General features: G+C 40.5%; 1 protein-coding gene across 7 annotated transcripts in view; it reads right to left on the reverse strand.

Annotated features, from left to right (window-relative positions):
- Window positions 1–770: 770 nt before the first annotated feature.
- The window catches only part of TTC13 (tetratricopeptide repeat domain 13), a 74,621-nt gene continuing 47,580 nt past the window's right edge, over window positions 771–27,811 (reverse strand). For 4 of the 7 annotated variants that reach the window (XM_039464235.2, XM_039464232.2, XM_039464230.2 and 1 more), the window contains 12 exons: window positions 26,288–26,444; window positions 22,484–22,614; window positions 21,806–21,938; window positions 21,124–21,216; window positions 18,677–18,760; window positions 17,766–17,850; window positions 12,962–13,071; window positions 8,024–8,159; window positions 7,111–7,190; window positions 3,844–3,922; window positions 3,614–3,693; window positions 771–1,544 (listed from right to left, as the gene is read on the reverse strand). In XM_039464235.2, the coding sequence (XP_039320169.2) occupies window positions 1,430–1,544; window positions 3,614–3,693; window positions 3,844–3,922; window positions 7,111–7,190; window positions 8,024–8,159; window positions 12,962–13,071; window positions 17,766–17,850; window positions 18,677–18,760; window positions 21,124–21,216; window positions 21,806–21,938; window positions 22,484–22,614; window positions 26,288–26,444 (1,283 nt within the window). In that variant the 3' untranslated portion in view covers window positions 771–1,429. The remainder of the gene's footprint in view (window positions 1,545–3,613; window positions 3,694–3,843; window positions 3,923–7,110; window positions 7,191–8,023; window positions 8,160–12,961; window positions 13,072–17,765; window positions 17,851–18,676; window positions 18,761–21,123; window positions 21,217–21,805; window positions 21,939–22,483; window positions 22,615–26,287; window positions 26,445–27,811) is intronic. The other 3 variants (XM_039464233.2, XM_039464231.2, XM_039464236.2) reach the window with 1 other exon arrangement.

Below are 27,811 nucleotides of genomic sequence, written 5' to 3' on the forward strand. Positions count from 1 at the left end.
TCAAAATGATATTTCAACCTCAAATTCAAAATGATATTAAACTGCCATGGGAGACCACCATTCCGAATTGTTTCTGTGGAAAAACCTTTAAAGTTTCACAAGGAACTCGGTAGGCTGCATGGGCCAACATAATAACCACTAGCTACATGTAGCTATTTGAATTTAAATTAATTAACACTAAACGTGAAGCTCAGCTCCTCAGGCACACTGGTCCTGTTTCAAATGCTCAGTAGCCACATGAGGTTACTGACTACCATACTGGCAGCACACAGAACATTCTGGAACATCATCATGGAATGTTCTATCAGACAGTGTCAAGCTAACTGTAAGGTTCTCAAGGAAGGAAAAGGCTAGGTGAGTGGATGGTACTAAAAAAGGAGGGTGGGGAGAAAGAGATGCGATCAGAGAAACAGAGCCATGTCAGCTGGGCTCCAGCAGGAGACTGCGTTCCATTTTAGGACAAAGCGGGGCTGTGGGATTTAAACAGAGCAGCAGCAAGAAGATGAGTCAGGAGTCTACGGAAGTGGTCCAAGAGAAATGACAACGGACTGGGAGAAGTGGCCAAGTGAAGAGATGGGGGTGTGTCCTGCCGAAGGGCTAGAAGAGCAGGCTTGCTAATGGGTGGTACCATTTGGAAACGGCAATAGTTTTCATTAACCCATTTTACCCACTGTCATCTACCCTGTCTGGGAAAAAAAAAATGAGATAAATTTTCTGAATGTTCTTATACCTGAAAGGGAAACTGGCTCACAAAATAAACACAAACATAATCCAGTGCCAAACACTGGTGATTTATAGAAATCACCCCAGTTTATTTTTTTTCAACAAAGAAAAAAAACACATTGTTCAATAATTCAGTGTTTGGGACATTGGCAAATACTGTCTGCATTGTTTAAAATAACTGCTCCTGGCTGTGAGCTCCGCAACACATACTGATGGCCCAGGAACCTTCTTCCAGGGTTCAAACAAAACAAAGGACTCACACATGGAGGTTACGTGAGTCAACAAAAGATGCTCTATCACAATGTGCATAGAAACTCTTTGAAAAATATCCAGATCTCTAAAGGAATACAAGCCTATTTGGTTTTGTTCTTGTTTACTTCATCATTATTTTTTAGTTGTTGAAGAAAATGTTTTTTTTTACTGTAAGGAAGGAGTTATATGACTTTGTAAATGGAAACCAACAGGCCTCTGGCTAACACATACACTTTCCCTCCAAGTCAAGTAGCTTTTTTCCCCTGAAAGCCTCTTTCAGGATTTTTGTTATGGTTCAGAAAAGTAAAGAAAATGATTTCAAGTATTCAATTCCTATCAAAAATTGGTATCAAAAGTAATAGATGACCTAATTTCTTTATAATTCCATGTTTTAAAAAATAACTTAAGAAGCAAGAGGTCCGGCCCTTTACTTGTATAAATTACCGCAGCAGAACTAGAGTTTCTTAAGACAGCGTGGAGAAGAGTCCGTGTTTAGCACCTCGATCATCGATCTTAGCGTTGGAAATGTTTCTGATACTGACGGAAGAGTCTTATAAGAAGGTGAAATACTGAAAAAGAAAAACACAAAGTAGTGGTATGAAAACCAAGAAAATTGGCAAACAAGGTGGCGCTCATGTTACAGTTATTCCTATGATTATACTCATTATATTTGTAATATTAGACAATGTTAGAAAGGCAGGGAGGAACTGGGAACAGAACAGCTCCTCCCACAACAGTGGCCTAGGGTATCAGCCAACACGTTAGGAGCTGCTTGGAAGTTAAACTAGAGCTTTGAAAAAGAAAATTAAACTCTGATTTACATGTCCAGCGGTGGTGCCTGCTGGGCTTGAAATCAAAAGACACAGGTTTCAGGTCCAGCTTCACTCCTTATTAGCTTTCCTTATTTCTCTAGGCTGCACTTCCCTGATCTGTCACAGGGAAAGTATTCTTAATTCGAAGTTACCACGAGCTCTGAATGAGACAAGGTATATCAAGGTACACTGTAAAGCATTAAATACACGATGTAAGGTAGTGTTGTTCTTTCCTTAAAGAATTGTCAAAAGATTCACACTGTACAATTATGTAAGTACAGAAGCAAGACCTTTGGCCTGGTGGTTGTATTACTAAAACATGTGCAAACTAATAAACCTGAAACAAGAATGTACCAGGACAGGGTGTAACTGCTAGAAGCTTTCACTGCAAAGCTAAATTACAAACTGAGCAATGGTGGACTATAGGCACAAATATAAATTACCCAGCAAAAAAGAGTGGTTGCTATGTCAAATAGATGTGAAAGGCAAAACTGAGGTGGTTGGGATGTAAAAAACCAGGAGAACGGGCAGGAATAACTAAGGTCAAACAGTGAGGCTTGCTTATTCTTTATTAACTACTGAGGCATCTATGAGTTTAATTTCACACACTTCAGATTCACACAGTCCTCTCTAGTGCTTCTGGAAACAAGAGCCAGGAACAATCATGGACTGCTAGACTCCTCACACACAGTGACTGTCAGGGATGATTCCTGGCAGCTATATACTAGCTCACAATACTGTCTGCCTAAGTGGCAATAAAGTGCCAGCTTCAGAAAACTGGAGCCTACTTAGTTGCATTTTATTGCACTAAGTAAGTAGGCGAAGTGCTACCACTCAGAGTAATGTAAAATGGGCTCTGTCTACAGGTTCAAACACTCCTGAATGCTAAGCCTAAGAGAAAACAGGCCAAAAGAAGTGAATACCTGATCATACAGATAAGACTTTAGTAATTTTCCTTCACCAACTACTTTAACAATCTTTTGTTCATGCTTTTTTGTTTTGTTTTGTTTAAGTCAGGGTCTCACTCTGTCGCCCAGGCTTGAGTGCAGTGGTGCAACCATAGCCCACTGCAGCCTCAAACTCCTAGGCTCAAGCAATCCTCTCACTTCAGCCTCCCAAGTAGTTGGGACTACAGGCACACACCACCACGCCCAGCTAATTAAAAAAAAATTTTTTTTAAGAGAGGAGCAGTTTCACTATGTTGCCCAGGCTGGTCTCAAACTCCTGGCCTCAAGTGATCCTCTCACCTTAGCCTCCCAAAGTGCCGGGATTACAGGAGTGAGCCACTGCGCCTGGCCTTCATCATCCATTTTTATCCATACACTCACCCTTAAAAGGTTATCTTGGCCGGGCGTGGTGGCTCATGCCTGTAATCCCAGCACTTTGGGAGGCCAAGATGGGCAGATCGCAAGGTCAGGAGTTTGAGACCAGCCTGGCCAATATGGTGAAACCCTCTCTACTAAAAATACAAAAAAAAAAAAAAAATAACCACAGCCAGGTGTGGTGGCACATGCCTGTAATCCCAGCTACTTGTGCGGCTGAGGTAGGAGAATTGCTTGAACTTGGGAGGCAGAGGTTGCAGTGAGCCTCAATTATGCCATTGCACTCCAGCCTGGGCTACAGAATGAGACTCCATCTCAAAAAAAAAAAAAAAGGTTATCTTATACAATCGCAAAACATTTTAACCTTGACAAAGTGGATTACATTCATTGTATTACAATATTAACTTATAAAAATGAGTATAACAATTCCAGTTTTCACAGAGCTCCAAAGTAATAGGAAACCCCCTTTCCTGCTCCAGTTATGATACCCCCTCAAGCAGTTACCTTTTCAAGTTCATCCAGCTTTTGGCGATTTTGCTAAAGGCCTCTGAACCAGGGGCTGTCATAGCTTCAAAGTCGACTAACTGAAAAAGAATGACATTTAGGAATGTTCGTAAACATGGAAGACACAGGCTTGGTTGGAGATCTGTGTAACTCGTGCACCTTAAAATAAAAATCTGTAGATTGGGACTTAACACATAAACAAGCATTTCTCCCTTCCCCCTCCAACGTACCTTCCCTTTGGGAATTTTTCCTGCTACTTCTTTTCCACTTGCCATCAGTGCTCCCACGATGACCGAGTAAGCAATTACACTATTTAAATAAAAAACAATGGTCAATCCGTTCTGGACAGTCTACAGTTACCACGTTAAATTTCACTCATGGATTCCCCATCATGAAAGATAAATTTTATTTAAAAATTCTTTCGAATAAAACACAGAATGTTTCATTTAACATGAAAATATGTCTATTTGTTTAAGAATAGTTACTAATTTGATATTAAAATGTATTAACTGGCCAGGTGAGGTGGCTCACGCCTGTAATCCCAGCACTTTGGGAGGTCAAGGTGGGCAGATTGCTTGAGGTCAGGAGTTTGAGACTAACATGGTGAAACCCTGTCTCCACTGAAAACACAAAAATTAGGCCAGGCATGGTGGCTCACGTCTGTAATCCCAGCACTTTGGGAGGCTGAGGCGGGTGGATCACTTAAGGTTAGGAGTTTGAGACCAGCCTGGCCAACATGGCAAAACCTCATCTCTACTAAAAATACAAAAAATTAGCCGGGTGTGATGGTGGGCCCCAGTAATCCTAGCTACTTGAGAGACTGAGGCAGAAGAATCGCTTGAACCCAGAGGGTGGAGGCTGCAGTGAGCCGAGATCATGCCACTGCATTACAGCCTAGGCAACAGAGCAAGACTCCGTCTCATAAGAAAAAAACACAAAAATTAGCCCAATGTGGTGGTGGCACTTGTAATCCCAGCAACTCAGGAGGCTGAGGCACAAGAATCACTTGAATCTACGAAGTGGATGCTGAAGTGAGCTGAGATCACACCACTGCACTTCAGCCTGAGTGACAGAGCACAACTCTGTCTCAAAAAGATAAACAAAAAAAAGAATATATTCACTAATTTAACAGTGTCACCAAGAACATTCATTTTCTGAGAAAAAAGGTGTTTTTTAATTTTTCTTTTTTGAGATGGAGTCGCACTCTGTCACCCAGGCTGGAGTGCAGCAGTGTAATCTCAGCTCACTGCAGCCTCACCTCCCGGGTTCAAGCAATTCTCTTGCCTCAGCTTTCTGAGTAGCTGAGACTACAGGCACATGCTACCATGCCCGGCTAATTTTTGTATTTTTAGTAGAGACAGGGTTTCGCCATGTTGGCCAGGGCAATCTTGATCTCTTGACCTCGTGATCCTCCCACTTTGGCCTCCCAAAATGACGGGATTACAGGCGTGAGCCACCGCACCTAGCCAAAAGTGTTTCTTTTTACTAGGAGTTTCTTCCTACTTGTGTTTTTATTTAAAAAAAATTTTTTCCCCCACACTAAACCACATTTAAAAGACCTATTTGGGGGTTTTAAAAAATATATTCTAATATAGTATATTTTAAAATGTGCCTGTTTATATTTTAACAATTTCATGAGGCTTGGCTTTAAAATGCATATATACAATAAAGCTCATAAATATAAATACATACATTCGTCTTATTTTTTAAGCATTAGAAATGCTGAACACATTCTCCCAGTGTACTGATGGACAGATGGTTTGGAGCTTTGGGAGTGTGTATGAACTGCCAGGGCTCTGAGGTGGCTGTTAGAGGCCCAGGAGATTGTGGGGTGCCTTTGCCTGCTGGCCTGGGGGCTTGTGAATGAGTTTAGGGCTGCAAGCATACAGGTCTGGGGCAGGAGGCGCTTACAAGGCGTTATGCTTCTGCTCTTGGTGAGAGCAGAGAAGGGGCTGGCTGGTTCTGGGTGGAAGGGGCTTGCAAAAGTCTGGGGGACCTGGTATTGTAACCACAGTGTTGTACTATTCCCAAAACAAATTGGCTCAAGATAAAGACAGCTCTCACCCATGAGATAATGCACCCTAGCAAGGGGACAAGATGGCACAAGCACCTTCAGAGAAAGCTAACAAGTGCCATGGGCAGACACCAAGAAAAGTGAGTCAAGTTGATTCATGGGGTTCTCCAGCAGGGAAGATTTCAGAGGCTGAAGACATGTGCCCTGCATCCTCAAGGGCCCCAGGGCTGGGGGCAAAAGGGGCAGAGATGGCAGGGAGGTGTGGCTGAGAGCCCACTCGCACCAAGGGCCAAAGGGAAGAGAAAAAGCAGCAGAAGAGAGTGGTGCCGCAGCCAAAGCAAACCAGGGTAGGGCAGAGCAGGGCTGGCACGGTGCACTGTGCATGCTGCCAAGCTTGAGCCCATGGTTTTCAGAAGGTGCTGGAGAGCCTCGGGGCACAGAGAGGAGCAGAAGCAAAGCTAGCCATGGCAGGCAGCGGGCTTAGGGAAGAGAGATGCAGAAGTGTGGGAGGTGGAATCAACAGGCTGTGTAGCACTGAAGAGATGTAGGGATGAGGGAGAGTGGAGGACCATCAGAGCTGCACTTCATTTGGTGTCACACATGAGCCAGCAGAGTTGCTGTGAGAACAAAGGAGGATGCTGGCTACTTCCCACTGTGCCTGAACATGGGGCCCACAGGCGGTGATGTGCACAGGCCGCACTCACATCACTTACCCAGTGGATACAACTAGCAATATTATGCTGATTAGATAACATTTATGTTTGTATTTTGTTTCATTGAGTTTTAAATACTATAACCAAACTTACTACCATGTTTAGGGGAGTTTTACTTTCTAAATAATTAATCAAAGATAAAGACATTGAAGTGTATAATTTTTAGCCTACACATCTTAAGTTCAATAACTATGTGCCAGTAATGGCAAAAGGCCATTTATGTGATTTACTGCACGTAGTACTGGGAGAAGGAGAATGAAATGAAAACTCTACAGTCACAGCCTTTGTTTCTAATGGCACCTAAGAAACTCTTGATGTACTCATACAAGTAGCAAGAATTTATCAAAAATAATAAAAATAGTAACGAGGGACTGGTGCCCCAAAAGTATAAAACATGAGGATTATGGGTCACCTGACAGCCCAAAATAGAGGAGAGAGAGGAGAAGGTCCAGTAAGAGGCTGGCAGACACCAAAAATAAAAACATGCTGAGCACGACTCATGGTACACAGTAAACTTTCCATGAACTTCTGTTGAATGGATGAATCCCTATCCTATTAAACTTAAGCACACTATATTAGAACTGCCTTCTATAATTCTTTTGATGATGCAGTAGACTAAGGAAATATTTTTTTGTGCAGAATTTGGGAAAAAAATAGGGAGCCCCTTACCATTTCTTGGTTTACTCTACCTATAACCATAACAGGAAGGATAAACAAAAAAGAACACATTTCTCAATTTAAAATAATATTAATGACAGGTTGTTACTTACCTGGATCCTCGAGAGAGTGGCATTAAATTATAAAAGTAATAAACTAGGGATAAGATTAAGTTGCAGACAGCATCAGCCTCCTAGAAAAAAAGACATTTTTGAGAAAACATATTTGGTGTTAATAAGTGCCTTTTACAATTTTAATTAAAAAAAAATTGTTTCTCAGAAACAAAAAAAATTTGGAAGGGGCTTACCCCAAAAGATCTGGGTAAGCCCCTTCCTCTACTCCACAATGAGATTTAGATGATGCTCAGTTATGTATATGTACTCAGATGCTTAATTATATATGAAATGATTAATAGTTGGAAAAATAAGGTGGCTTTTCAAGGGTAACGGGTATCCGTCCACTGCAGAACACAGGGAGGGGGCGTGGTGGGGAAAGAATGTCCACCATACCCTGCTGCCTGCAACACCACCACCTCTAGTCCGGGCGGACACCAAGGGCAGAGGCCACAGACCAGCAAAGGGCTGCTAAGTGCAAAGTATACACAATTCAACTGTACTTTCATTGCCATGAACTCATCAGAATGCATCATCCAGTCTACATTCAAAAGCTCATTGTAAATGTATGGTTATAAGCAACAACCACAATGAAGGGAAGAAAACAAAAGAAAAAGGTGAAGCCCAGCCAAGTCATTTTCACTATGGACCAACTTTTTTATATGGTGTCAAAGCCCAAACTTATGATAATGTTGTAGCACAGTACTAAATTATTAATTTATTATCCTCCCCGTTACTATAGTTACTAAAAACAAGAATTTTGGGGCTACAAAAACATTTCAAAAGAAATATTCTTAGGTCAAATTCAATCTGATTTCAAGCACAAGGTGTACAATCTCGACGAAAGGGCAGATTCAAAAAGTTTACAAAAGAATCACAGGACGAACAGAAAAATGGAAACAGAGAAACCTACCCCAAATTCTGATGAAAGAATCAATACTTTTCCTTTTGCTGTCAAATCTTTATAAAGTGCATCTATTTCAGCATGATATAATTGTGTCCTTTCTTCTGTGGTTTGAGTTTCCACAGAAAATAATATATTGCCAACTCTGAAAGTACAAAAAAAAAAAAAAAAAAGAATCAAAGGCATGTATTATAAGTTCAAGCAGCCAAACGCAGAAAGTTTTTTTTAAAAAGCAGATAGCATGCTGATGTGGCACTAAACACATACAAGAATGTACCTTGCCTTTCTAACTATAGACAAGCAAGGTAGGTTTCATAAGAATGCATTATTTCTTCATAAAATATGACAGTTGCCTCACCTTTAAGTGATTGATTTGCTCACAGTTAAGTCTAACCACATGTACTTATTACACGAGCTTAAGTTACTATATGGGAAAACAATTACACATAGTAAGGAATACATTTAAATGACCAGCAAATATTTTCTCAGTCACCCCATTAGGATTAAAGGCCAGAAGGAAGAACTGTATGTAGGAAAAAAGTTCAGGGACTTCACCACTGTTTTGTTTGTTATGCTTTAGCTCCACTGAGGTTCTACGAAGGACTTAAGTTTGATACAACAGGCTTTTTTTTTTTTTTTTTTTTTTTTTGGTATAACGACACTAGCAAAGTGTTGCACTTTGTCCTTGGATCCTACAAAGAAAAGCCCAGCTGCTGCCTTGATTGAGGAAGGAAGGGAGAAACTGGGCCACAAATTATTATTATTATTAGAAATGGGATCTTGCTTTATCACCCAGGCTAAAGAGCAGTAGGGTGATCATAGCTCACTGCAGCCTCAAACTCCTGGGCTCAAGTGATCTTCCCACTTCAGCCTCTTGAGTAGCTGGGACTACAGGTATGTACCTGTGGCTATTTTTAAAAATCTGTTGCAGAAGCAGGGTCTCGCCATGTTGCCCAGTCTGATATCGAACTCCTGGCCTCAAGCAATCTTCCCATCTTGGTCTCCCGAAGTGCTGGCATGAGCCACCACTTCTGACCAAGGGTCACAAATTATTATGAGACCATGATTCAGGTCATAATGTAGCTCATCAGGAATCAAAAAAAGAATCTAATCTGGACAACATGGAGAAAAGCAGGAACGGTTTCATGGGAGAAGTGGCCTGAATGTGGGTCGGGATGGGAGTGACAGAGACCCAGATGTCGGAAAGCAGAGGTGAACTGGGGAACAAACAGTCCAGTCAGACTAGCGGGCCAGGTTCCAACAGGGAGATGGTCCAGGTCAAGCAGGAAATGTCTGAGGCCACTTTGTGAGAGACTGTGAATGCCTGGCTGGGAAGCTGGTTTTGTAGCGACAGGCAATGGCCAGGTATGGAGAAGGGAGAGATTTTTGGAGTTAGGGGAATACCCAACGAGGTGGAGCTTTAGGAACACTGCTGAAGCTGGCGAAGCAGGAGGCAGGAAATGGGATGCCAGGCAGAGTCTACTTGAGGGGTCAGGAGGCCCAAAGCAAGAGAGGAAGCAAGTGGGGTGAAACAGGCAAGTGAGGAAAGATGTCACACTTCAGGGGGAGAAACTTCATGTACAGTTGACCCTTGAATAACATGGGTTCCAGCTGCATGGATCCACTTAATATGATTTTCTTCTGCCTCTGCCACCCCTGAGACAGCAAGACCAACCCCCTCCTTTTCCTCCTCAGCCTACTCAATGTGAAGATAATGAGAAGAGCTTTATGATGATGCATTTCTACTTAACACATAGTTAAGTATACTTTTCTTATGACTTTTTAAAATGTTTAATTAAATTAAATTAATTTATTTTAAGATTTATTTATTATACTTTAAGTTCTGGGGTACCTGTGCAGATCGTGCAGGTTTGTTACATAGGTAAACACGTGCCATGGTGGGGTTTGCTGCATCCATCCCCCCGTCATCTACATTAGGTACTTCTCCTAATGCTAGCCCTCTCCAATCCTCCCACACCCTGCTATTCCTCCCCTAGGCCCCCACCCCTCAGGCCCTGGTGTGTGATGTTCCCCTCCCTGTGTCCTTGTGTTCTCATTGTTCAACACCCACTTATGAGTGAGAACATGCGATGTTTGGTCTTCTGTTCTTTTGTCAGTTTTCTGAGAATGATGGTTTCCAGTTTCATCCATGTCCCTGCAAAGGACACGAACTCATCCTTTTTTATGGCTGTATAATATTCCACGGTGTATATGTGCCACATTTTCTTTATCCAGTCTATCACTGATGGGCATTTGGATTGGTTCCAAGTCTTTGCTATTGCGAACAGTGCCACAATAAACATACATGTGCATGTGTCTTTATAATAGAATGATTTATAATCCTCTGGGTATATACCCAGTAATGGGGTTGCTGGGTCAAATGGTATTTCTATTTCTAGATCCTTGAGGAATTGCCACACTGTCTTCCACAATGGTTGAATTAATTTGCACCGCCACCAACAGAGTAAAAGCGTTCCTATTTCTCCACATCCTCTCCAGCATCTGTTGTCTCCTGATTTTAATGATCACTATTCTAACTGGTATGAGGTGGTATCACAATGTGGTTTTGATTTGCATTTCTCTAATGACCAGTAATGATGAGCTTTTTTCATATGTTTGTTGGCTGCATAAATGTTTTCTTTTGAAAAGAGTCTGTTTTGTCACTTGCCTCACGTTTTGATGGGTTTTTTCTTTCTTTTTTTTTTTTTTTTTTGGTAAATTTCTTTAAGTTCTCCGTAGATTCTGGATATTAGCCCTTTGTCAGATGAGTAGATTGCAAAATTTTTTTCCCATTCTGTTGGCTGCTGGTTCACTCTATTGATAGTTTCTTTGCTGTGCAGAAGCTCTGAAGTTTAATTAGATCCCATTTGTCTGTTTTGGCTTTTGCTGCCATTGCTTTTGGTGTTTTAGTCATGAAGTCCTTGCCCATGCCTATGTCCTGAATTGTATTGCCTAGGTTTTCTTAGAGTTTTTATGGTGTTAAGCCTCATGTTTAAGTCTTTAATCCATCTAGAGTTAATTTTTGTATAAGGTATAAGGAAGGGGTCCAGTTCAGTTTTCTGCATATGGCTAGCCAGTTTTCCCAGCACCATTTATTACATAGGGAATCCTCTCCCCATTGCTTGTTTTTGTCAGGTTTGTCAAAGATGAGATGGTTGTAGCTGTGTGGCATTCTTTGGTTTTCTTAATAATACTTTCTTTTCCCTAGCCTACTTTATTGTAAGAATACAAAACATAATACATATAACATACAAAATATGTGTTAATCGACTGTTTATGTTTTTGGTAAGGCTTCTGATCAACAGTAGGCTACCAGTTAAGCTTTGGGGGAGTCAAAGGTTATATGCAAATTTTTGCCTGGTAGGAATGGGAAGTTCAAACCCCCTAACCCCTGAGTTATTCAAAGATCAACTGTACTTATTTAGTAATCAAATTTCTGCTTGAGAATCTGATCTGAGGATACACATCATGGATGTGTGAAAAGGTAGGAGATTACTTTTTACATTAAACAGCACACCCTGCAATCAGGGGAAAATGATCTTTATTGGGAACATACTTTGATAAGAAGCTTAGGGTAGAGATCAAGACTTCAAAGATATGGAAAAGCCCCAAAATCTGGAAGTTGCTAAACTGCTGTTTACTCATGAAGCCTGTTTAAGCTTTGACATGGAACTTGAAGAGGTGGCTCCCTGTAGTTTAGAGGAAAAGCACCTGAGAAAGCCAGAGCTCAAGAGGCAGAGGGGCTGGAGAGTGTGAGTCACAGCCTCACTGCTGAACAGGTGGAAACCAGGGGGAGGGCATGGCACTTCCCAAGGCTATGCACCTGAAGATGGGTGTGGGTGTGTGTGGGTGTGTGGGTATGTGCGCGCGGGTACAGCTCAAGGCAATTCCACCCACAATTCAAGGAATATGGAGTCTGACAGACAAAGCTTGGATTTCAGATGTAAATACAACTAGAGTTAATAAAAATGTTCATTGCCATGTTATTTATAAAGTAAAACAATGAGAAACACCCTAAATGGTCAATAACAAAAAGATCAGTCAGAGAAATTCTACATCTATACAATGGAATATTATACAGTTACTAAAAATACTTTTAAGATTGGGGAAATGATCATGATAATGTAATGGTAAGGGTAGAAAATAAACAGGTTAAAAAACAGTAAGTACAGTATAACCTCAGTTTTTAAAGAAAATAACTTGATTTTTATTTTGTTAATTTTGCTCGTGTATATTCTAAATTTTCTATAAGATTATACTATTTATTAATAATTAAATTTAATATATATATTTAAATCTACAATGGACTTCATTCCTCATCTTTTTTCATTTTATTAGTAAAAGGCTCCCTCAGCCCCCAAGGAACTTTAAGAACCTAGAAATGTCTTCCACAAACTATATCATACTTAGTACCTCTGAAGTCCTTAGATTTAGACAGTCAGAAAATGTATCTGCTGGTATAATACTTTAGCTGTCACATTTTAAAAAATAACTGGTTATAACTGCTCACTGGACCTTGATCGTTTTTTTTTTCTTTTTTTTTTTTTTGAGATGGAGTCTCACTCTGTCACCCAGGCTGGAGTGCAGTGGCTTGATCTTGGCTCACTGCAGCCTCCATCTCCCGGGTTCAAGCAATTCTCTGCTTCAGCCTCCCAAGTAGCTGGGATTACAGATGCCCACCACCACGCCCAGCTATTGTTTGTATTTTTTAGTAGAGACGGGGTTTCACCATGTTGGCCAGAATGGTCTTAATCTCTCGACCTCGTGATCATGATCCGCCCACCTCAGCCTCCCAAAGTGCTGGGATTACAGGCATGAGCCACCACACCCGGCCAATACTTTTCATTTCAGCAAAAGTTCAATGCGACAAAACTCTACAGTGATAAGCACAGGCACCCTTCCTGCCTCCAGTCTCTAGTCTACGCCCACAATAAGAAGCATACATACTTGTCTCCTGTAATCGTGATTGTGAATCCATCGTATTCCTTTCCTTGATCTTTAAGGCTGGGAACTTTTGTGTTCACAGTGAACCCATCCTTCGTTTTAGTATTAAACTGCTTTCAGGGAAAAAGAAAATTCAAGTTACTAATGTTTAATTCACTGAAAACCCCGACTGCAACTCTGTAGCGCTGGCTCTACCTTACATGCTTTTAAGAAGGGCCACGGAGGTCATCTGAGACAAGAGATGGTGTCCTGGCAATTAGTGGCCAAGGACATCTCTCTGCCTGTCCTCAGGCCCCAACAGAGCCCAGGTTGTGCTCCCCACAGCTCCCACCTGAGATGAGCGGGGAACCTCAGCACCGAAAGCTCACAGGCTCTCTTCATCAGCAAGGGGCACTACTCACTTCTAAGAGCTCCCTTGGAATGTTTTCTCATGCCCATCTTAGTAGGCAGCAACTTTGAATACTGGCAGAATAGTTGTACCCAACATCCCATAATTCAAAAATGCAACTTATGTTCATACTAGTGCTCAGAGCAGAGTCTGATTTTTCTGAAAAGTACCCAAGATTATATTCACTAACTGGAGAACTTCATTCACACCCACAACCACACCCACACCCACGCCCACGCCCATGCCCACGCCCACACCCACCCAACTCTGTAGACCACAGAGAAGTTGGTTAAGTTAAAGGAATTACTTGGAGCTAAGAATGGCTCTTGGGGTAATAAATGCACGAACACAGTTTCAGATGTTAGCTTTCTGTTTAAAAGATTTAGGACAAACCTCCGATGGCAATATATAGGTTTTGGAAAATGACCCCCAAATTCAGTTAACTTAATATTGCCTTTTTTTTTGATTGATGGACTGGAAGTTAAGATAACCAACAGTAAAATAAAAGACAGCTATGGTTCATGATGGAAGAACTTGTCTAGAAACAGAAAGATGCAGCAGGTGTCACCAGCAGCCCAGAAGGCAGAGGATGAGTGGCACAGGCCATCAGGGCCACAGCAGGCACTGAACAGGCAAGCATCTTTTACGCAAAACAAAGAAAACACCTTCAGAAGAAATGCACTAATACACTATGTGACGATTCTCATCTAATCCTCACGACATACTGATAACACTAGGTATGGTCTCAATCTTACAGATGAGAAACGAACTAGGTGAGGCAAAGTGTGGCTGAGTTCCAGCCAGTGGGAAAGCCACAAAGTAAGAACGTGGGCCCAAGACCTTGGTGAATTCCAGTCCGAGTTACTTGCTAATAAACCACCTCTACGGGGGCGCCGATAGAACGTTAACTTGGTTTTTTATCAATAGCACCGTTGTGCCTTTCAGTGGAAGCAGACCTGGTACATTTCACCAAGTACTTTAAACACTCAAATATCTTGCTGTATGTTCCACTGTGTGTGCCTTGCAAAGTACCAATATATCCATAATCCTGTGTAAAAGCTTGATGTATAATGCTGAAGTGGAATGTCATCCCACCACTGAGAACAAACGTCTTCCAGACAACAGTTGGTGACTTCGCACTGAGGTTGGTGATGCCGTGTCTCTCAGGCTGCATGCTAAGTGACTACAGTCTTGTAGCCCTCTTGGCTTTTCTTAAAGACACATAAGGCATTAAAATCACCCTAAGCTGATTTTGTATTCTGCCTAAGACCACAGGACATCTAAATGCCTAACTAGAATACCCACAGGAATGCGCTGAAGAGCCTTCACACGATACTGAAGTTTCCTTTCTACATGTACATCTCAGGGCCCATGGTGAAGCCATTCTGCCCTCTGGGGGGCACTGGGGGAATTTATAGGAGACTGATTATAATAGGGATTGGATATTTGGGAGCCAGGATTACTCTATGCCTCAAAGTACAGGGGATTGTCCCACATTATAAATGATTTTCTAGTATCCCACCGGATTTTCATGTAGATGAAGATCACGTTTATCATTTAATCAATATGTGAGCCTGGAACCAGACTCTGTTTTGCACTTAAACACTAACTATTTATTATACAGTTTTCATACACACTGAATTTGCCAGGAATGCAAATAGCATATACATTGAGTAAGGAGTGTACTGTGTATAGCTTGGAACTTAAGCATGATTTACCATTTCAGAAAACCACATCGCCAATGACAATGTAGCTCACCAAATAACACAGAGATATGGAGCTGCACTTGTAACCGTCACATTCACCATGATTTTATGTGTAGGCATGAAACACCGGCTACTGCTTTCCAGCTTCTTGAGAAGGCATGCCCAAATTTCCACAGACTGAGATACATTATGTGGACTGAGATACTGAGATGACTTTGTGTAGATATTGTGAGCGGGTAAGACATATTCTCTATGAAGTTCATCCTAGCGCAATAAAGGACTCTAAAAGGGGCATCTGAACATGCTTACTGGGTCAATACAGTGGGTTTGAGAAGGTTGAGGGCCACTGTGTTAGTGCATCAGACCCTCACAATGAACTCCTCGAGGTAGGTCAGGCCAGAATCATTGCTCTTGAGCAGGTAAAAGCCTGGAACAATTGTAAAATAGGCTCACACACCCAGCCAAGCAGATGTGGGGCCAAGTTCAGATGCTCAGCTCTGTTCACAATATGCTACTTTCTCGTTATTCCTTAGAAATGGATACACTTTGCTTATTTATACAAACTTCCTAAATTTTATATGATCCAATCTTATCTACTATAGCTACAAGAAAAACATTTACTCAAGTTTCACATTAGTGTTCAAACCACTAATTGGAAAAGCAATTCTTTTTTTTTTTTTTTTGAGACGGAGTTTCGCTCTTGTTACCCAGGCTGGAGTGCAATGGTGCGATCTCGGCTCACCGCAACCTCCGCCTCCTGGGTTCAGGCAATTCTCCTGCCTCAGCCTCCTGAATAGCTGGGATTACAGGCACGCGCCACCATGCCCAGCTAATTTTTTGTATTTTTAATAGAGACGGGGTTTCACCATGTTGACCAGGATGGTCTCGATCTCTTGACCTCGTGGTCCACCCGCCTCGGCCTCCCAAAGTACTGGGATTACAGGCGTGAGCCACCGCACCCAGCCCTGGAAAAGCAATTCTAACTGCCATTGGCACGATTTTGGGGTAGTTTTACTCCTAGGTGGAGGAAAGGTTCACACAGTTATAATTTCTTAATGGATTATATTTCAGTCCAGGCGTCCCCAAACTACGGCCCGCGGGCCGCATGCAGCCCCCTGAGGCCATTTATCCGGCCCCCCCACCCCCGCACTTCAGGAAGGGGCACCTCTTTCATTGGTGGTCAGTGAGAGGAGCACAGTATGTGACGGCCCTCCAATGGTCTGAGGGACAGTGAACTGGCCCCCTGTGTAAAAAGTTTGGGGACGCCTGCTTTAGTCACATAATTTCTGTCCCTTGTAGCATTCTTCCCACTGATTTCAAATGTTTCCAATACTGACATTGCCTCACACACTTTTCTTCTCATTAGCATTTGCCTGGTATACCTGGATCACACAATCATACTTTTGTATCCAGCTTTTTTTTTTAGGAGATAGGGTCTCACTCCGTCACTCAGTGTAGGCAAGAGCAAGGCCCTGTCTCAAAAAAAAAAAGAACAGAAATTTATTCTGGGGATTGGGAAGTCCAAGATCAGGGCCAGTGTCTGAGGTTAGCCTTCTTACTGCTGCCTCCCATGATGGAAGGTGGAAGGGCAAGAGAGCCCACTCTCTGAAGCCCTTTTTATAACGGCATTAATTCATTCATGAGGGCTCTGCCATTAAACACTTCCCATTAGGCTCTACCTCCCAACATGTGTGCATGGAGGATTCCATTTCCCACACATTAATTTTGGGGGGAACACATTCAAACGGTGGCATTTACTTCTCGAATAATTAAAGAGTATAGGTTATTTTGCCTTCCTTTAAAAGGTACTGAGTTTTCACAGGTAGTCAAATCACTAACTGATCCATTTAATCCTTTTAGACTTGGTTTTACTCTGTTAGGGCAGTCTCTTTAGAAATTGTTCTTCGTCCCAGGTTGTGGGTCTCACTGTAGAGTGTGGTCTTACTTTTCCACGGTGTCCTTCTTCAGGTCTTAACTAAACGCCCAAGGTGTCCACAGGATCCATCCTCACTGGCAAGACCGGAACTTCAGTGTCTCCTCAGCACATAAACCTCTGATACCTCTGCTCAGCTCTTTTCCCCAAAGCAGCGACTCTCTGCTGAGTCTCTCACAGTCTTTCATTGCGCGTTCATGACCAAGGCCTTAGTCAAGGATGAAAAGGACCCCTGGGCACTCCCCAGCCTGTATGGCCTCCTTCTCTTCTATACTCTGCTCTGCAAATTCCAGCCACTTTGGCAGACCCAAACTCCACTCTCTACCTGCTTAGCTTAGCAAGACCACTGTACTCTGCTTGGGCTCCACATTACTGTACAGTGGTCTAATAAATACTCCCAGTAGAAAGCTGGGGTGACAGTGGGATCACAGTCTTGTAATTAGCCAATGCCTGAAAATAACTGACTTCCATTTTGTCCAGTTTTATAACTGCAATTGTGTAAAAGGGCAGCTGAGTACCAGTCACTCAGCTGTGGCCAGAAGCAGAATTCAATTATATGTATTTTTAAGCCTTCCTGTTTCTATAGCAACTGCTTCCTCGCAAGTTGACTTTTCTGTTTGAGTCTGATGCCTGTATTTTCCTTTATTTTGGTTATTATTCAGAACATGTTCATACTAGTGATTTCAAATAGCATTTAATAATTCTGAGTTCTTTTTTAACAGTGCTGTTGGTTTTCTTTTCCTCTAAAAACGTCTACTGCGATTTTGATGATAAAGTTACCTTCATAATCGGAAGAAGGTCTTCTACTTTGTGTACCTTTTCCAGGGCTTCTCGAACTTCCAGCAGTCCTTTAGGATTATTAGCTCTTAAAGAGAGACAGAGAGAGACGGCAACTGAGATTAATGCAAAAATGTCATAATTATCATGCTATTATCTTTAATTTAAATAAATTGACCTCAATTTTGAGTAGCTCAGTATTGAAAATGGTAGATCACAAATAAAGTTTCTAAATAATGGGATGGTTCAATTCTAATGAGTTTTGGGCTGCAGATGAGAATTAAAGAAACAGCCTCATATGAGAATTAGGAAACATCTAGAAGGCAAAACAGGAAAAAGCAGAATGGACTGACAGCCAGTGTTTATGCGAACATGTCTGGTTATGAGTTTGGTCCTTAAACGTTGATTTTCCTATTCCAACTCTGAAATTAGATGTAGATATTTTGTTTTGTTTTGTTTCCTTTCTAAAGCTGCTCAAGTGAAAGTATTCTGCTAGGTTTTCCCACCAATTTTATATTTACTTGGTGATATTTAAGCATTTGGAATTTTTTTCCGCTAGTGTTCCACTCATTGTTTTGTCTATACCATCCTGCCTTTAAAGTGAGGGAGAATAAGTATTAAAGCTGAAATCCCTAATAGATAAATCCAAAGAAACATCCTACTTTATAGAAGAAAGAAACTAGAAAAGTCACAACAGTACATGTAAAGTTAAAAACACTTCAGCTGAGGTCTATGGATTTTGTAAAGTTATTAAAAAGAAAGTGAATATGAAAGCCTATATGATTCTAACACTATGAAAAATTTCACAGACCTTGTTTAGCCTGTCAACAGGCTTAGTTCTCAAGTTTCAAAAATATAACAAATATAAAATACATGAAATCAACTCATTACTAAGGAGAAAATTAAAGGCTTACCCATGATAAACAAGAATCCTATCTTTAATAAAATGAAGTATTTTCTCAAAATATTCCAGGTATCTCATGTTGATCACCTGACCCCTATAAGGCAAAAATAATAAAATTAAGAGTATTTTTACGGAAGAATACACTCAAGCCAACATCTAATTTCAAAGTTAATTAAAAAAAAAAAATAAGAAGCTATGAGAATAATGTAGAAAAAAATTCCAGGAAATTTGGCTGTTCATAGTCAATGAATGAAGAAGTAAAGCACCGTCTTGACTGCCTGCCAGCTCACAGGGCCTACCCTGGCCAGAGAGGTTATCAAACTCGGAGCCAGATAAGCACAATGGGAAGAAAAATCCCCAGCACCCAGCACTGAAGTGAGGTTCAGACTTCCATATCAACATCCTCAGATGGACCCCATCACTTGTGGGCAGTATGCCGCCTCCCTGCCCTCAGTTCTCCCAACAGCATTATCTAACACCCTGTCTTGCTCTCTAGTTCACTAACTATCTCCTTTCCTCTACCCACTCTGAATATTATTTTCCTCATATTTCTGTCCCTTTGGATCTTTTTCTTTTCAACTCTCTCCCAGAATTCCATGTTCAGCCAACATGCTGAGTAACATGGCACAGCCGACTGCTCCTGGGACATCATTCCCTGGGTTCCCACCAGGCACGCCAAACCTCAAAGGTAACTGTCAAATAATAATTCTCTCCTGCAGCCAACACTTCTCCCAGCCTCCCCACTAAACGCATCCACCTACTTTTCGTTCTGGTGCTCTCTGGCCTAATGGGACAACCTTGTACCTGAGAGGGAAGGTGGCCTTCCTCTAACTCCATGCCCTCTCCCACCGCAGCCCATCACCAATGCTCCTGATTCTACCTTCTGAAAGTTTAGCTCTCCCTCTCCAACTCACTACCACACAGCTTTCGAGACCTCTGCACATGTTCACCCGAAAAACTACTCAATTTTCCAACCTCCTCCCTTGCCTTCAAGGTTCCTACCTCCTCTGCAATCTATTTTACCATCTGCTGCCATGGTGATCATCCCAATGTGCAAATCTCTTCCTGTTACTTCTCTGCTTATAATCCCTGAATGGCTCACCATTGTCTTCAGGGGGAAAAAAGTCCTTAGCTTAGACTATAAAATCATTTATGTTCTGACTTCTGCCTATCTTTCTAGCCTCAATTCCTGATACTCTCTTAATGACAAACTCACCACCAGGCATAATGAGTTAGTCACAGTTTCTTGACCATGCCTAACTCATCCATGGGTCCTTGTTAATCATCCCACCTCTCTCTGATTTCCATTTTTCCAAATAGCTCTGGTAGTACCAGAAGCCTGATTCAGGCACCCCTTCTCCAGGTTCTCATGGCATCCTGTGCATGTGATCACCTCACTCCTAACACACTGCGTGGTCGTTATCTGCTGGTCTGTGTGCTGTGAGCCTTCTGCAGGTGGAGCTGCATCTCCATTCTGTATCCCCATCACACAGCACAGCACACAGGCTGATCCACGGCAACCTTCAATTAAACTCAGTTGCTAGAGTCTACCTATCTATGCCACAAATTATTCCATGAGAAATAAGAATATACTAGTCATAAGGTGAAAATAAATTTGTTTTCTAGAAATTAAAAAAAAATAAATGTACATATAAATTATATTTCCACTAAAACCCAAACTTAAATGTCAAAGGAATACAGAATGATAGTTTCTTAAATCAGCTTCCTGGAACTGGAAGCATTTTAGAAGTGACACAACTACTGTATTTATAAATTTTATCTAAAATTAAATTCATTAAAAGATGGGCTGATAATATAGGTTCCCTTGAAACTGATATTCTTTAATATTTGTTCATCACTTATTTAGAAGGCGGCTAGGCACATACAGAAAGGGTAAAGAGGTGAGCATTTCACCCGTGTCCCCAGCTAGCAGAGCCTCTGGACAAAACATAGCTTTTACAGCCAACCTGACTTGCCCTCCCCAGATGGCAGCTTAGTTACTAGGTAGTATTATTTATCCAAGCCCTTTGTATGTTGGGGTGGGACAGGGAGCCTTTCTTCCACCATGAGAGACTTGTCAAATAATCTACTTGAGCTATGTACTATTAACATAATATCATGGTAAATGTAATGTTCTCCATCTAATTATCTGCCATGATGTTTGAGGACTCCTTGAAGACTGATGCCCGAGGAAAACATCTGCACTCTACCCTTCGGCTGTGCTCTACACCAGACAGAAGGGCCTAGGGAAGGAGCATGGCACGTGCTACGTTTCTTTCTGCAGCTGGGAGAGAGGAAAGGAACGCAGGCAGGACTCCACAGGTGCAGAGTCAATCGGTATGTTTCCCAGTCAAAATGTCACCAGGAAAGAAGCAATGAGTCAATCCTAGTCTCCGTGCCCTGTGTCTTGAGAATAAACTCCTAGGAAAACAAGAAAGATGAACAAAAGATTTGTACCTGATTAAATTGATGTGGTTGTTAAAACCTCTGCTAAGACTTCGTGCTGGCATTTGATCTAACCACAGCACAGGCTGGTCTGGGTCAGCAATCCTATAACACAGAGACCTTTATGAAACCTAGAAGTGTTCAGAAGCATTCCAAATAAAACATGCAGAGGTGTTTGCAAAGGTGGGGATAAAGCAACAGCTAGTCCATTATATCTAAAAATAAGATATCCAAACCTATAAATTCCAGCTAGACCAGGTGAAAAGCCAGGTAAAGGTAAAGGTTTAGGAGCAGAGTATATTTTTTCTCATGCAAATGAAGATCCAATGTTCCTCTAAACTAGCTAGTTGCCAGGCACATCATTAACTATAAAGGGACTGGTCCAGTGAAGTTCATTCAAAGGTACCACAGGTAATAGATCTGTTCTTTCAAAGAGACTGTTTCTAAAATGCTTCATTTAAACAGGTGATTGGAAATATAACAACAATCAACTCCTGTTTAGAAAATATTAGTTAAGTGTATGTCAAAGAATAAAGATGCCAGCAATTTCAGACAAACTTTAGAGAGAAAAACCTAACTTAGAAGGCCTGGTGTTAGCAAACAAAACAGGGTTTATAGCTTGTTAGCTAAAACAGACTGACCTTATTTGACAATGATAAGACTTAGAGTTTATTTTCACTGAAATGCTAGATACCTTCTCCACTTAACTGCAATGTCAAACATGTCTCTCCACTGCATCAACCGTGTCTTCCCATTCATTCGAACTTTCGAGTTAGTCCATGTACGCTGCACGGCTTGCATGACCTCCAGTGCGGCCAAACCCATAGCTATGGGAAATGAATATCGAGAAGACAGTTAGTACACTTTAGAGGGACTGAGTTCCACCCACTTTACAGAGTCTCAGTGATAACTCGAGTTAACATATAAAGGGTCAGACGTGTTGGTGCTGTAACAAGACCCAAGGCGTGTTTCAGTCATGATGGTCCGACTAAAATTAAAACCCGTCAGAGGGAACTAGAGACAACTCGAGTTGTCTGCTCCCAACTCTGCCTCCTACTGAAGCAAGTGGAGGTTTGCATTCTTCCTCATTCCTATGGTAAGGAAATAATAGCTCCCTGGATCAGCTGTCTGATTTCGAATAAGGACTTAAGACCTATACTCTAGTCTATACTACAGCAATAGCAAAGAAGCCAAGGATGGAAGCAGTCTTCTCTCAGAATTCAGTTTCAGTGATGCTACACATTTCTGCTTTGATCACATGGAGATTTGAATAACCACAATAAATACTAATTTTTTAAAAAGCACAACATGGCTTAACCACCCTTGCTCTTATGCCAGGAATATTTTCATTTTCAGATAGCTTCCAGAATACCTCTGTGTATTCTCTTATTTGGCAGGAAACCAGGTGTTTCATATTGCATCAGGGATCCCAAACGATCAGCCACACAAATCAGCTCCTGTACTTCAGGCTTATAACTCTCAAAATTCTGATGTAACACATCTCTGGAAGAAACATCATATACATGATAAGGACTTTTACAACAGACATTTGGTAATCCAATTCTACCTGCAAAGCAGTCACTTCCTCCACTGGAAAACTAATGAAGCAGTCTACAACCACAGTGCTTTGTGCTCAACCATACCCTAATTTAAAAGGGAATTTTTGTGACAGCATGTGCGTAATTGCTATCACATGCTGGTTAGTAACAGTGGTAACTGTAATAACTAGTGCGCCATTCTGAAGACACCACTTTCCATTATTTGCTTTCTAAACTTCTCCAGAATACATACCTGAATGGACTGCCCTTTTCAACAAGCAACCAAACCTCTGCCCTTTTTCCATTCCTCACCCCTGCCCAAGTTGTACTGGAACAAGTATACATGGAATGGTACATGGAAAGACTATTGTTTAGCTGCCAACTGGCTTGATGTTTTTATAACAAAGAATGACACTCTAAATTATAGGTTGTTCTGGGGATCTCCAAGACTATCCTCACTCAGGCTCAGAAATTGGCTGGGAGGGCTCAGTGGACTTAGCACATAATGATACTCACAACAGTGAGTATCGTTTTTTGTTTTGTCTCCATTTGTGATTTATTACAGCAAAAGGAGACAAAACAAAACCAGCAGAGGGAAGAGACGCATTGGGAGAAGTCTAGAGGAAACGAGGCGCAAACTTCCAAGGGTCCTCTCCCAAGGAAGTCGTATATGACACATTCAATTCTCCCAGCAATTAGTTGTGAACACATATGTAAAATGCTGCCAACCATGAAAGCTCATGACTCAGTGCCCAAAGATTCTACTGGGGGCTCTTTCTAGGCATCTTCTGCCAGGCAAGTTCCCAAATTCCAGGTACCTAGAAGGAAAGCAAGTGTTCAACAGAAACCACACTGTTTGAACAAATAGTTTAGGCACAGGGAACCACTCCTATTAGTTCTGGGAGTGGTAGGAATCCCCTTGAAATCCAAGTTCCCAGATACCAACCAAGGGTCACTCTTGCAAGTCGTCCTTTCTAAGGACAGCAGTCACAGATCTGCTACGTTAACTCTTTTGTGCATAGAAATATTTCTCAAAAAAGGAATGGTTAGAGAACATACATAACCTCTATGAACAATCAATTTTCTTTTCATTATTTTTGATCATGTAATAGTTGAGACACACAGAAAACACAAAGTCAAATTACCAGGCAGATCACTAGGTCAGGAGTTTGAGACCAGCCTGGCCAACACAGTGAAACCCCATCTCTACTAAAAATATAAAAATTAGTTAGGTGTGGTGGTGGGTGCCTGTAATCCCAGCTACTCAGGAGGCTGAGGCAGGAGAACTGCTTCAATCTGGGAGGCGGAGGTTGCAGTGAGCTGAGATTACTCCACTGCACTCTAGTCTGGACAACAGAGCAAGACTCTGTCTTAAAAAAAAAAAAAAAAAAAAAAAAAAAAAACTAGAGCGATTAAGTGCAGTTATATCTACTTGCCTGCTACTTTCCTATCCCATCCTTCTGTATCCCAGCCAGTGATCACTTATCTTGGAATTTGTGCTCCTGATTCCCTTACATTTTAAAAAAATAGGTTTGTGACATATAAATATCCCTAAACAATATACTCTACAGTTTTGTTTATGAGTTTTGGGAGAAAAAAATGACGTGACAGCACAGCCTACTGACTTGCTGATTTTATTCAACATTACATTTTAAAATTAATTCACATTGTTGCCTGGGTAATTTGTTTATACTGCTGTATAATATTCCACTGTGTGACTGTATCACATTTATCCATTCTTCTGTTGATGGACATTTGGGTTGATTTCCAGTGTTAGCTGTGAACAAATACGGCTAGCAGACTTGTACAAGTCTCTCCTTATAGATGTGCACAAGTACAAAGTTATCTGAATAGACACAGAACAAAATCTCATATTAAGTATTAGAATATCCAACTTTACTAGATAATGACAAACTGCTTTCCAAAGTGGTTACAGCCACTTATACTCTCACCAGGAGTGTACGAGTTCTCCATAATCTCCCTTCTGACCAATATTACTATAATGTAATATTTGCTGATCTAGTGGCTGAAAAAAATCTCATGAGGCTTTAATTTATGAACTGAAGTATCTCTTCATGGTTGTCATTCATGTTTTCCCCATGGTAAAATTACCTGTTCTTATCTTTTGCACGCTTTTCTATTGGTTGGCTCTTACTTTTTAATTTGTAGTGATACTTCACAAATTTGGACACTAATCCACATTGTTGCCTGGGTCATTTGTTTATACTGCTGTATAATATCCCATTGTGTGACTGTATCTCATTTATCCATTCTTCTGAATGGTCAAATTACATAATTTGGTCAATTTTGTAAGTTTGCAAGTATCTTTCCCCAATTTGGGCTTATTTTTCTTTTCTTATGGTGTCATTTGTTGAACAGAAGTTCTTAGGTTCAATGTAGTCCAATTTATCAATCTTTTTGTTTCAGATCTAAGCTTTGTGCTTCTTATGAAATCCTTCTATACCCCAAAGTCATAAACATTTTCATTTATAATTCCACCCAAAGTTTAAAATACTTTGCCATTCACATTTCAGATTTTCATCCATTTGGAAATGGATTACTATGCCATCACAAATATCAAATGTATTTTATCCATAAAATAAGCTAATCGGCCCATCCCCACATCTTGACCAGTCCCACTCTGATCTATAACACAGCTTTACAATTATCTAAGCCACCTATTCTCTTCCTTTAGTCCACTTGTCTATCCCTGCACCAACACCATTCTGCTCATTACTATATTAAGTTTTGCTATTTGGTAGGATGGGAACCTTCCCCTCAAACTTGGGCATCCTCTTCTTTGGGAGTATCTTGATTATTCTTGGTCCTTTGTTCTTCCATAGAATTTACAGAATTTGCTCAACAAGTTCCTCAAAAAAACTTAGGATTTTGAATGGCATTTTATTAAATCTATAATTAATTTGCAGAGAAATGGCCTATTATTATCATCGAACTTCCAATCCCTAAACATAGTATTTCTCACCATTTATTTGTTTTATCTCAGGAACTTTATAAGTTTATAATTAAGTTTTGTTATCTCCATGCAGGTTTTATACATATTTTGCAAGATTTATTTCTAAGTATTTGTTACTATTATAAATGATATTTTTGTTATTCATATATAGAAATGCAACTGATTCTTGTATATTGATTAAAAACAATGACCTTGCTAAACTCTCATCATTTCCTTTGCAGAAAATTATGTGATCTGCCAACAGTGACAGCTTTCTATTTTCCTTTCTAATCCATATCACTGATTTCTTTTTCTTCTCTCTGTGCACTGTCTAGGACTTCTAGTTTACTGTTACAGAGAAGCAATGATTCTGGGTTTTTTTGTTTGACTCCAAATGGCAATGTTAATGTAGCTAACACTTCATTAGTTAAAATGATGTTTGCTATAGGTGTTTTTTGTTTTGTTTTGTTTTGTTTTTAGAGATGGGGTCTTTGCTATGTTGCTGTGGTGCAATGAATGGATGGTTATTCACAAGCACAAGGTTAGCATGCTTGATTGAACTCCTAGGCTCAGGCAATTCTCTGATCTCACCCTTGCAAGTAGCAGGGAGTAGTGTGCCACCATGCCCAGCTTATAGCTCAGTTTTGAGAGAGAAAAAAAAATCATATTCAATTAAAGCACTTACTTTATGTGGGGTTGCAATCCTGGCTGCTCTTCGTAGTCTTCTATGAGGAAAGGCAGATTTTTAGCCCAATGATCCTTAAAGCTTCCAGGCAGATCCACATCAATGTTATATTCCGTAAGTGGGGTATCAAGGTGTGCATGAAGATATCGAGAATATTCTGCAGAAAGAAAATAAGATCTGATATATCTAAATACTGCTAAAGAAACTTTCTTACGGCTAGCTGCCATACAAATATTTTGTAACAAGCTGTTATTTAATTATAATTCTAAAAGGAGTTTCTAAATTTGTTAAGTCATGATTAGTATATGATACAGGTAACCTGCCACTGACTTGAGATAACAAGGTCAAATGTAAATCAGTCAGTCTGGGTCTACTTTGGCTAACTTTTAATCACCTTTCCAGGAATATCACCAAAAATCTCATTGTTTTCAATTCCAGAGCTTGAGAATCCAAGAACAGCATCAGATAGAGCCTGGTACTCTGTCAACTGGTATATAGATTAATTGGGCATATGATTTCACCAACCGATTGATAGACTGCTGCCGACTCTATGGAAGCAGTGCAGGAAAAAACCCAAAGTACAGAGTACCTGCCCCTTCTGTCTATAATTCACAAGTCCAAGTTCTACTGAACCAGGAAAAAAGGAAATTGTAATTTAGGGTAAAGAAAGATGCTATCTAATAGGTAGCCCTTAGCCAGCTGGCTCCTGGATACTTAATGAGGTTAGGGTGATTAAAACTGAATTTTAAATTTTATTTAATTTGAATTAATTTAAACTTACAAACTGATACTTGATTCAATCATTAGAAAACTTCAGTATGTTTGGAACAACTTGCACACATGAACCTACTTTTTCAACTCTAAATATTATAATTTCTAAATTCAGATCAAGTATTTCTAATGAAAGCTTAACATCCAAATTGAGATGTACTATAACATAAAATATACACCAGATTTCAAAGACTTAATACAAAAAAAAATGTAAAGTAGCTAATGAATAGCACTTTCATATTAATTATATTATATATTGAACTGATATTTTGGTTATACTGAATTTAAAATTATATGTTATTAAAATTCCACTTCTTTGTTTTTCACTTTTTTAATGTGGCTACTACAAATTTAAAATTACACACACAGCTTTTCACTTTTTTTTCTTTTGGACGGTCACAGTATAAAGGGCTCACAATAACAAAGGAAAATGTGGGCATTAATAAATAAAAAAAAAAAGTCTTTCAGAGACAGGAGATAGGTAAGTAAAACTACAGCTAATAAAAGGGTAACTGCAAGATTTGCTTTCTTCCTCACCTCATATTTCTCCAAAATATATGAGAATTTTGACATGAAGGAATGACAAGTCAAAGACACCAAGTTCACATTTAACAGTAAGAACCTCACAGAATGTCAGCTTCCTGCCCTTTCGGTATTCTTGGATGAGATGTGATTAGACACAAATACTCCAGATGCTTTTGTCACATTTAGTTCAAAATATGGTTTTCTGACTTAAGTAAAAAATGTTTTAAC

This window comes from Saimiri boliviensis, chromosome 14, assembly GCF_048565385.1.
Source record: "Saimiri boliviensis isolate mSaiBol1 chromosome 14, mSaiBol1.pri, whole genome shotgun sequence".
NCBI lineage: Eukaryota > Metazoa > Chordata > Mammalia > Primates > Cebidae > Saimiri > Saimiri boliviensis.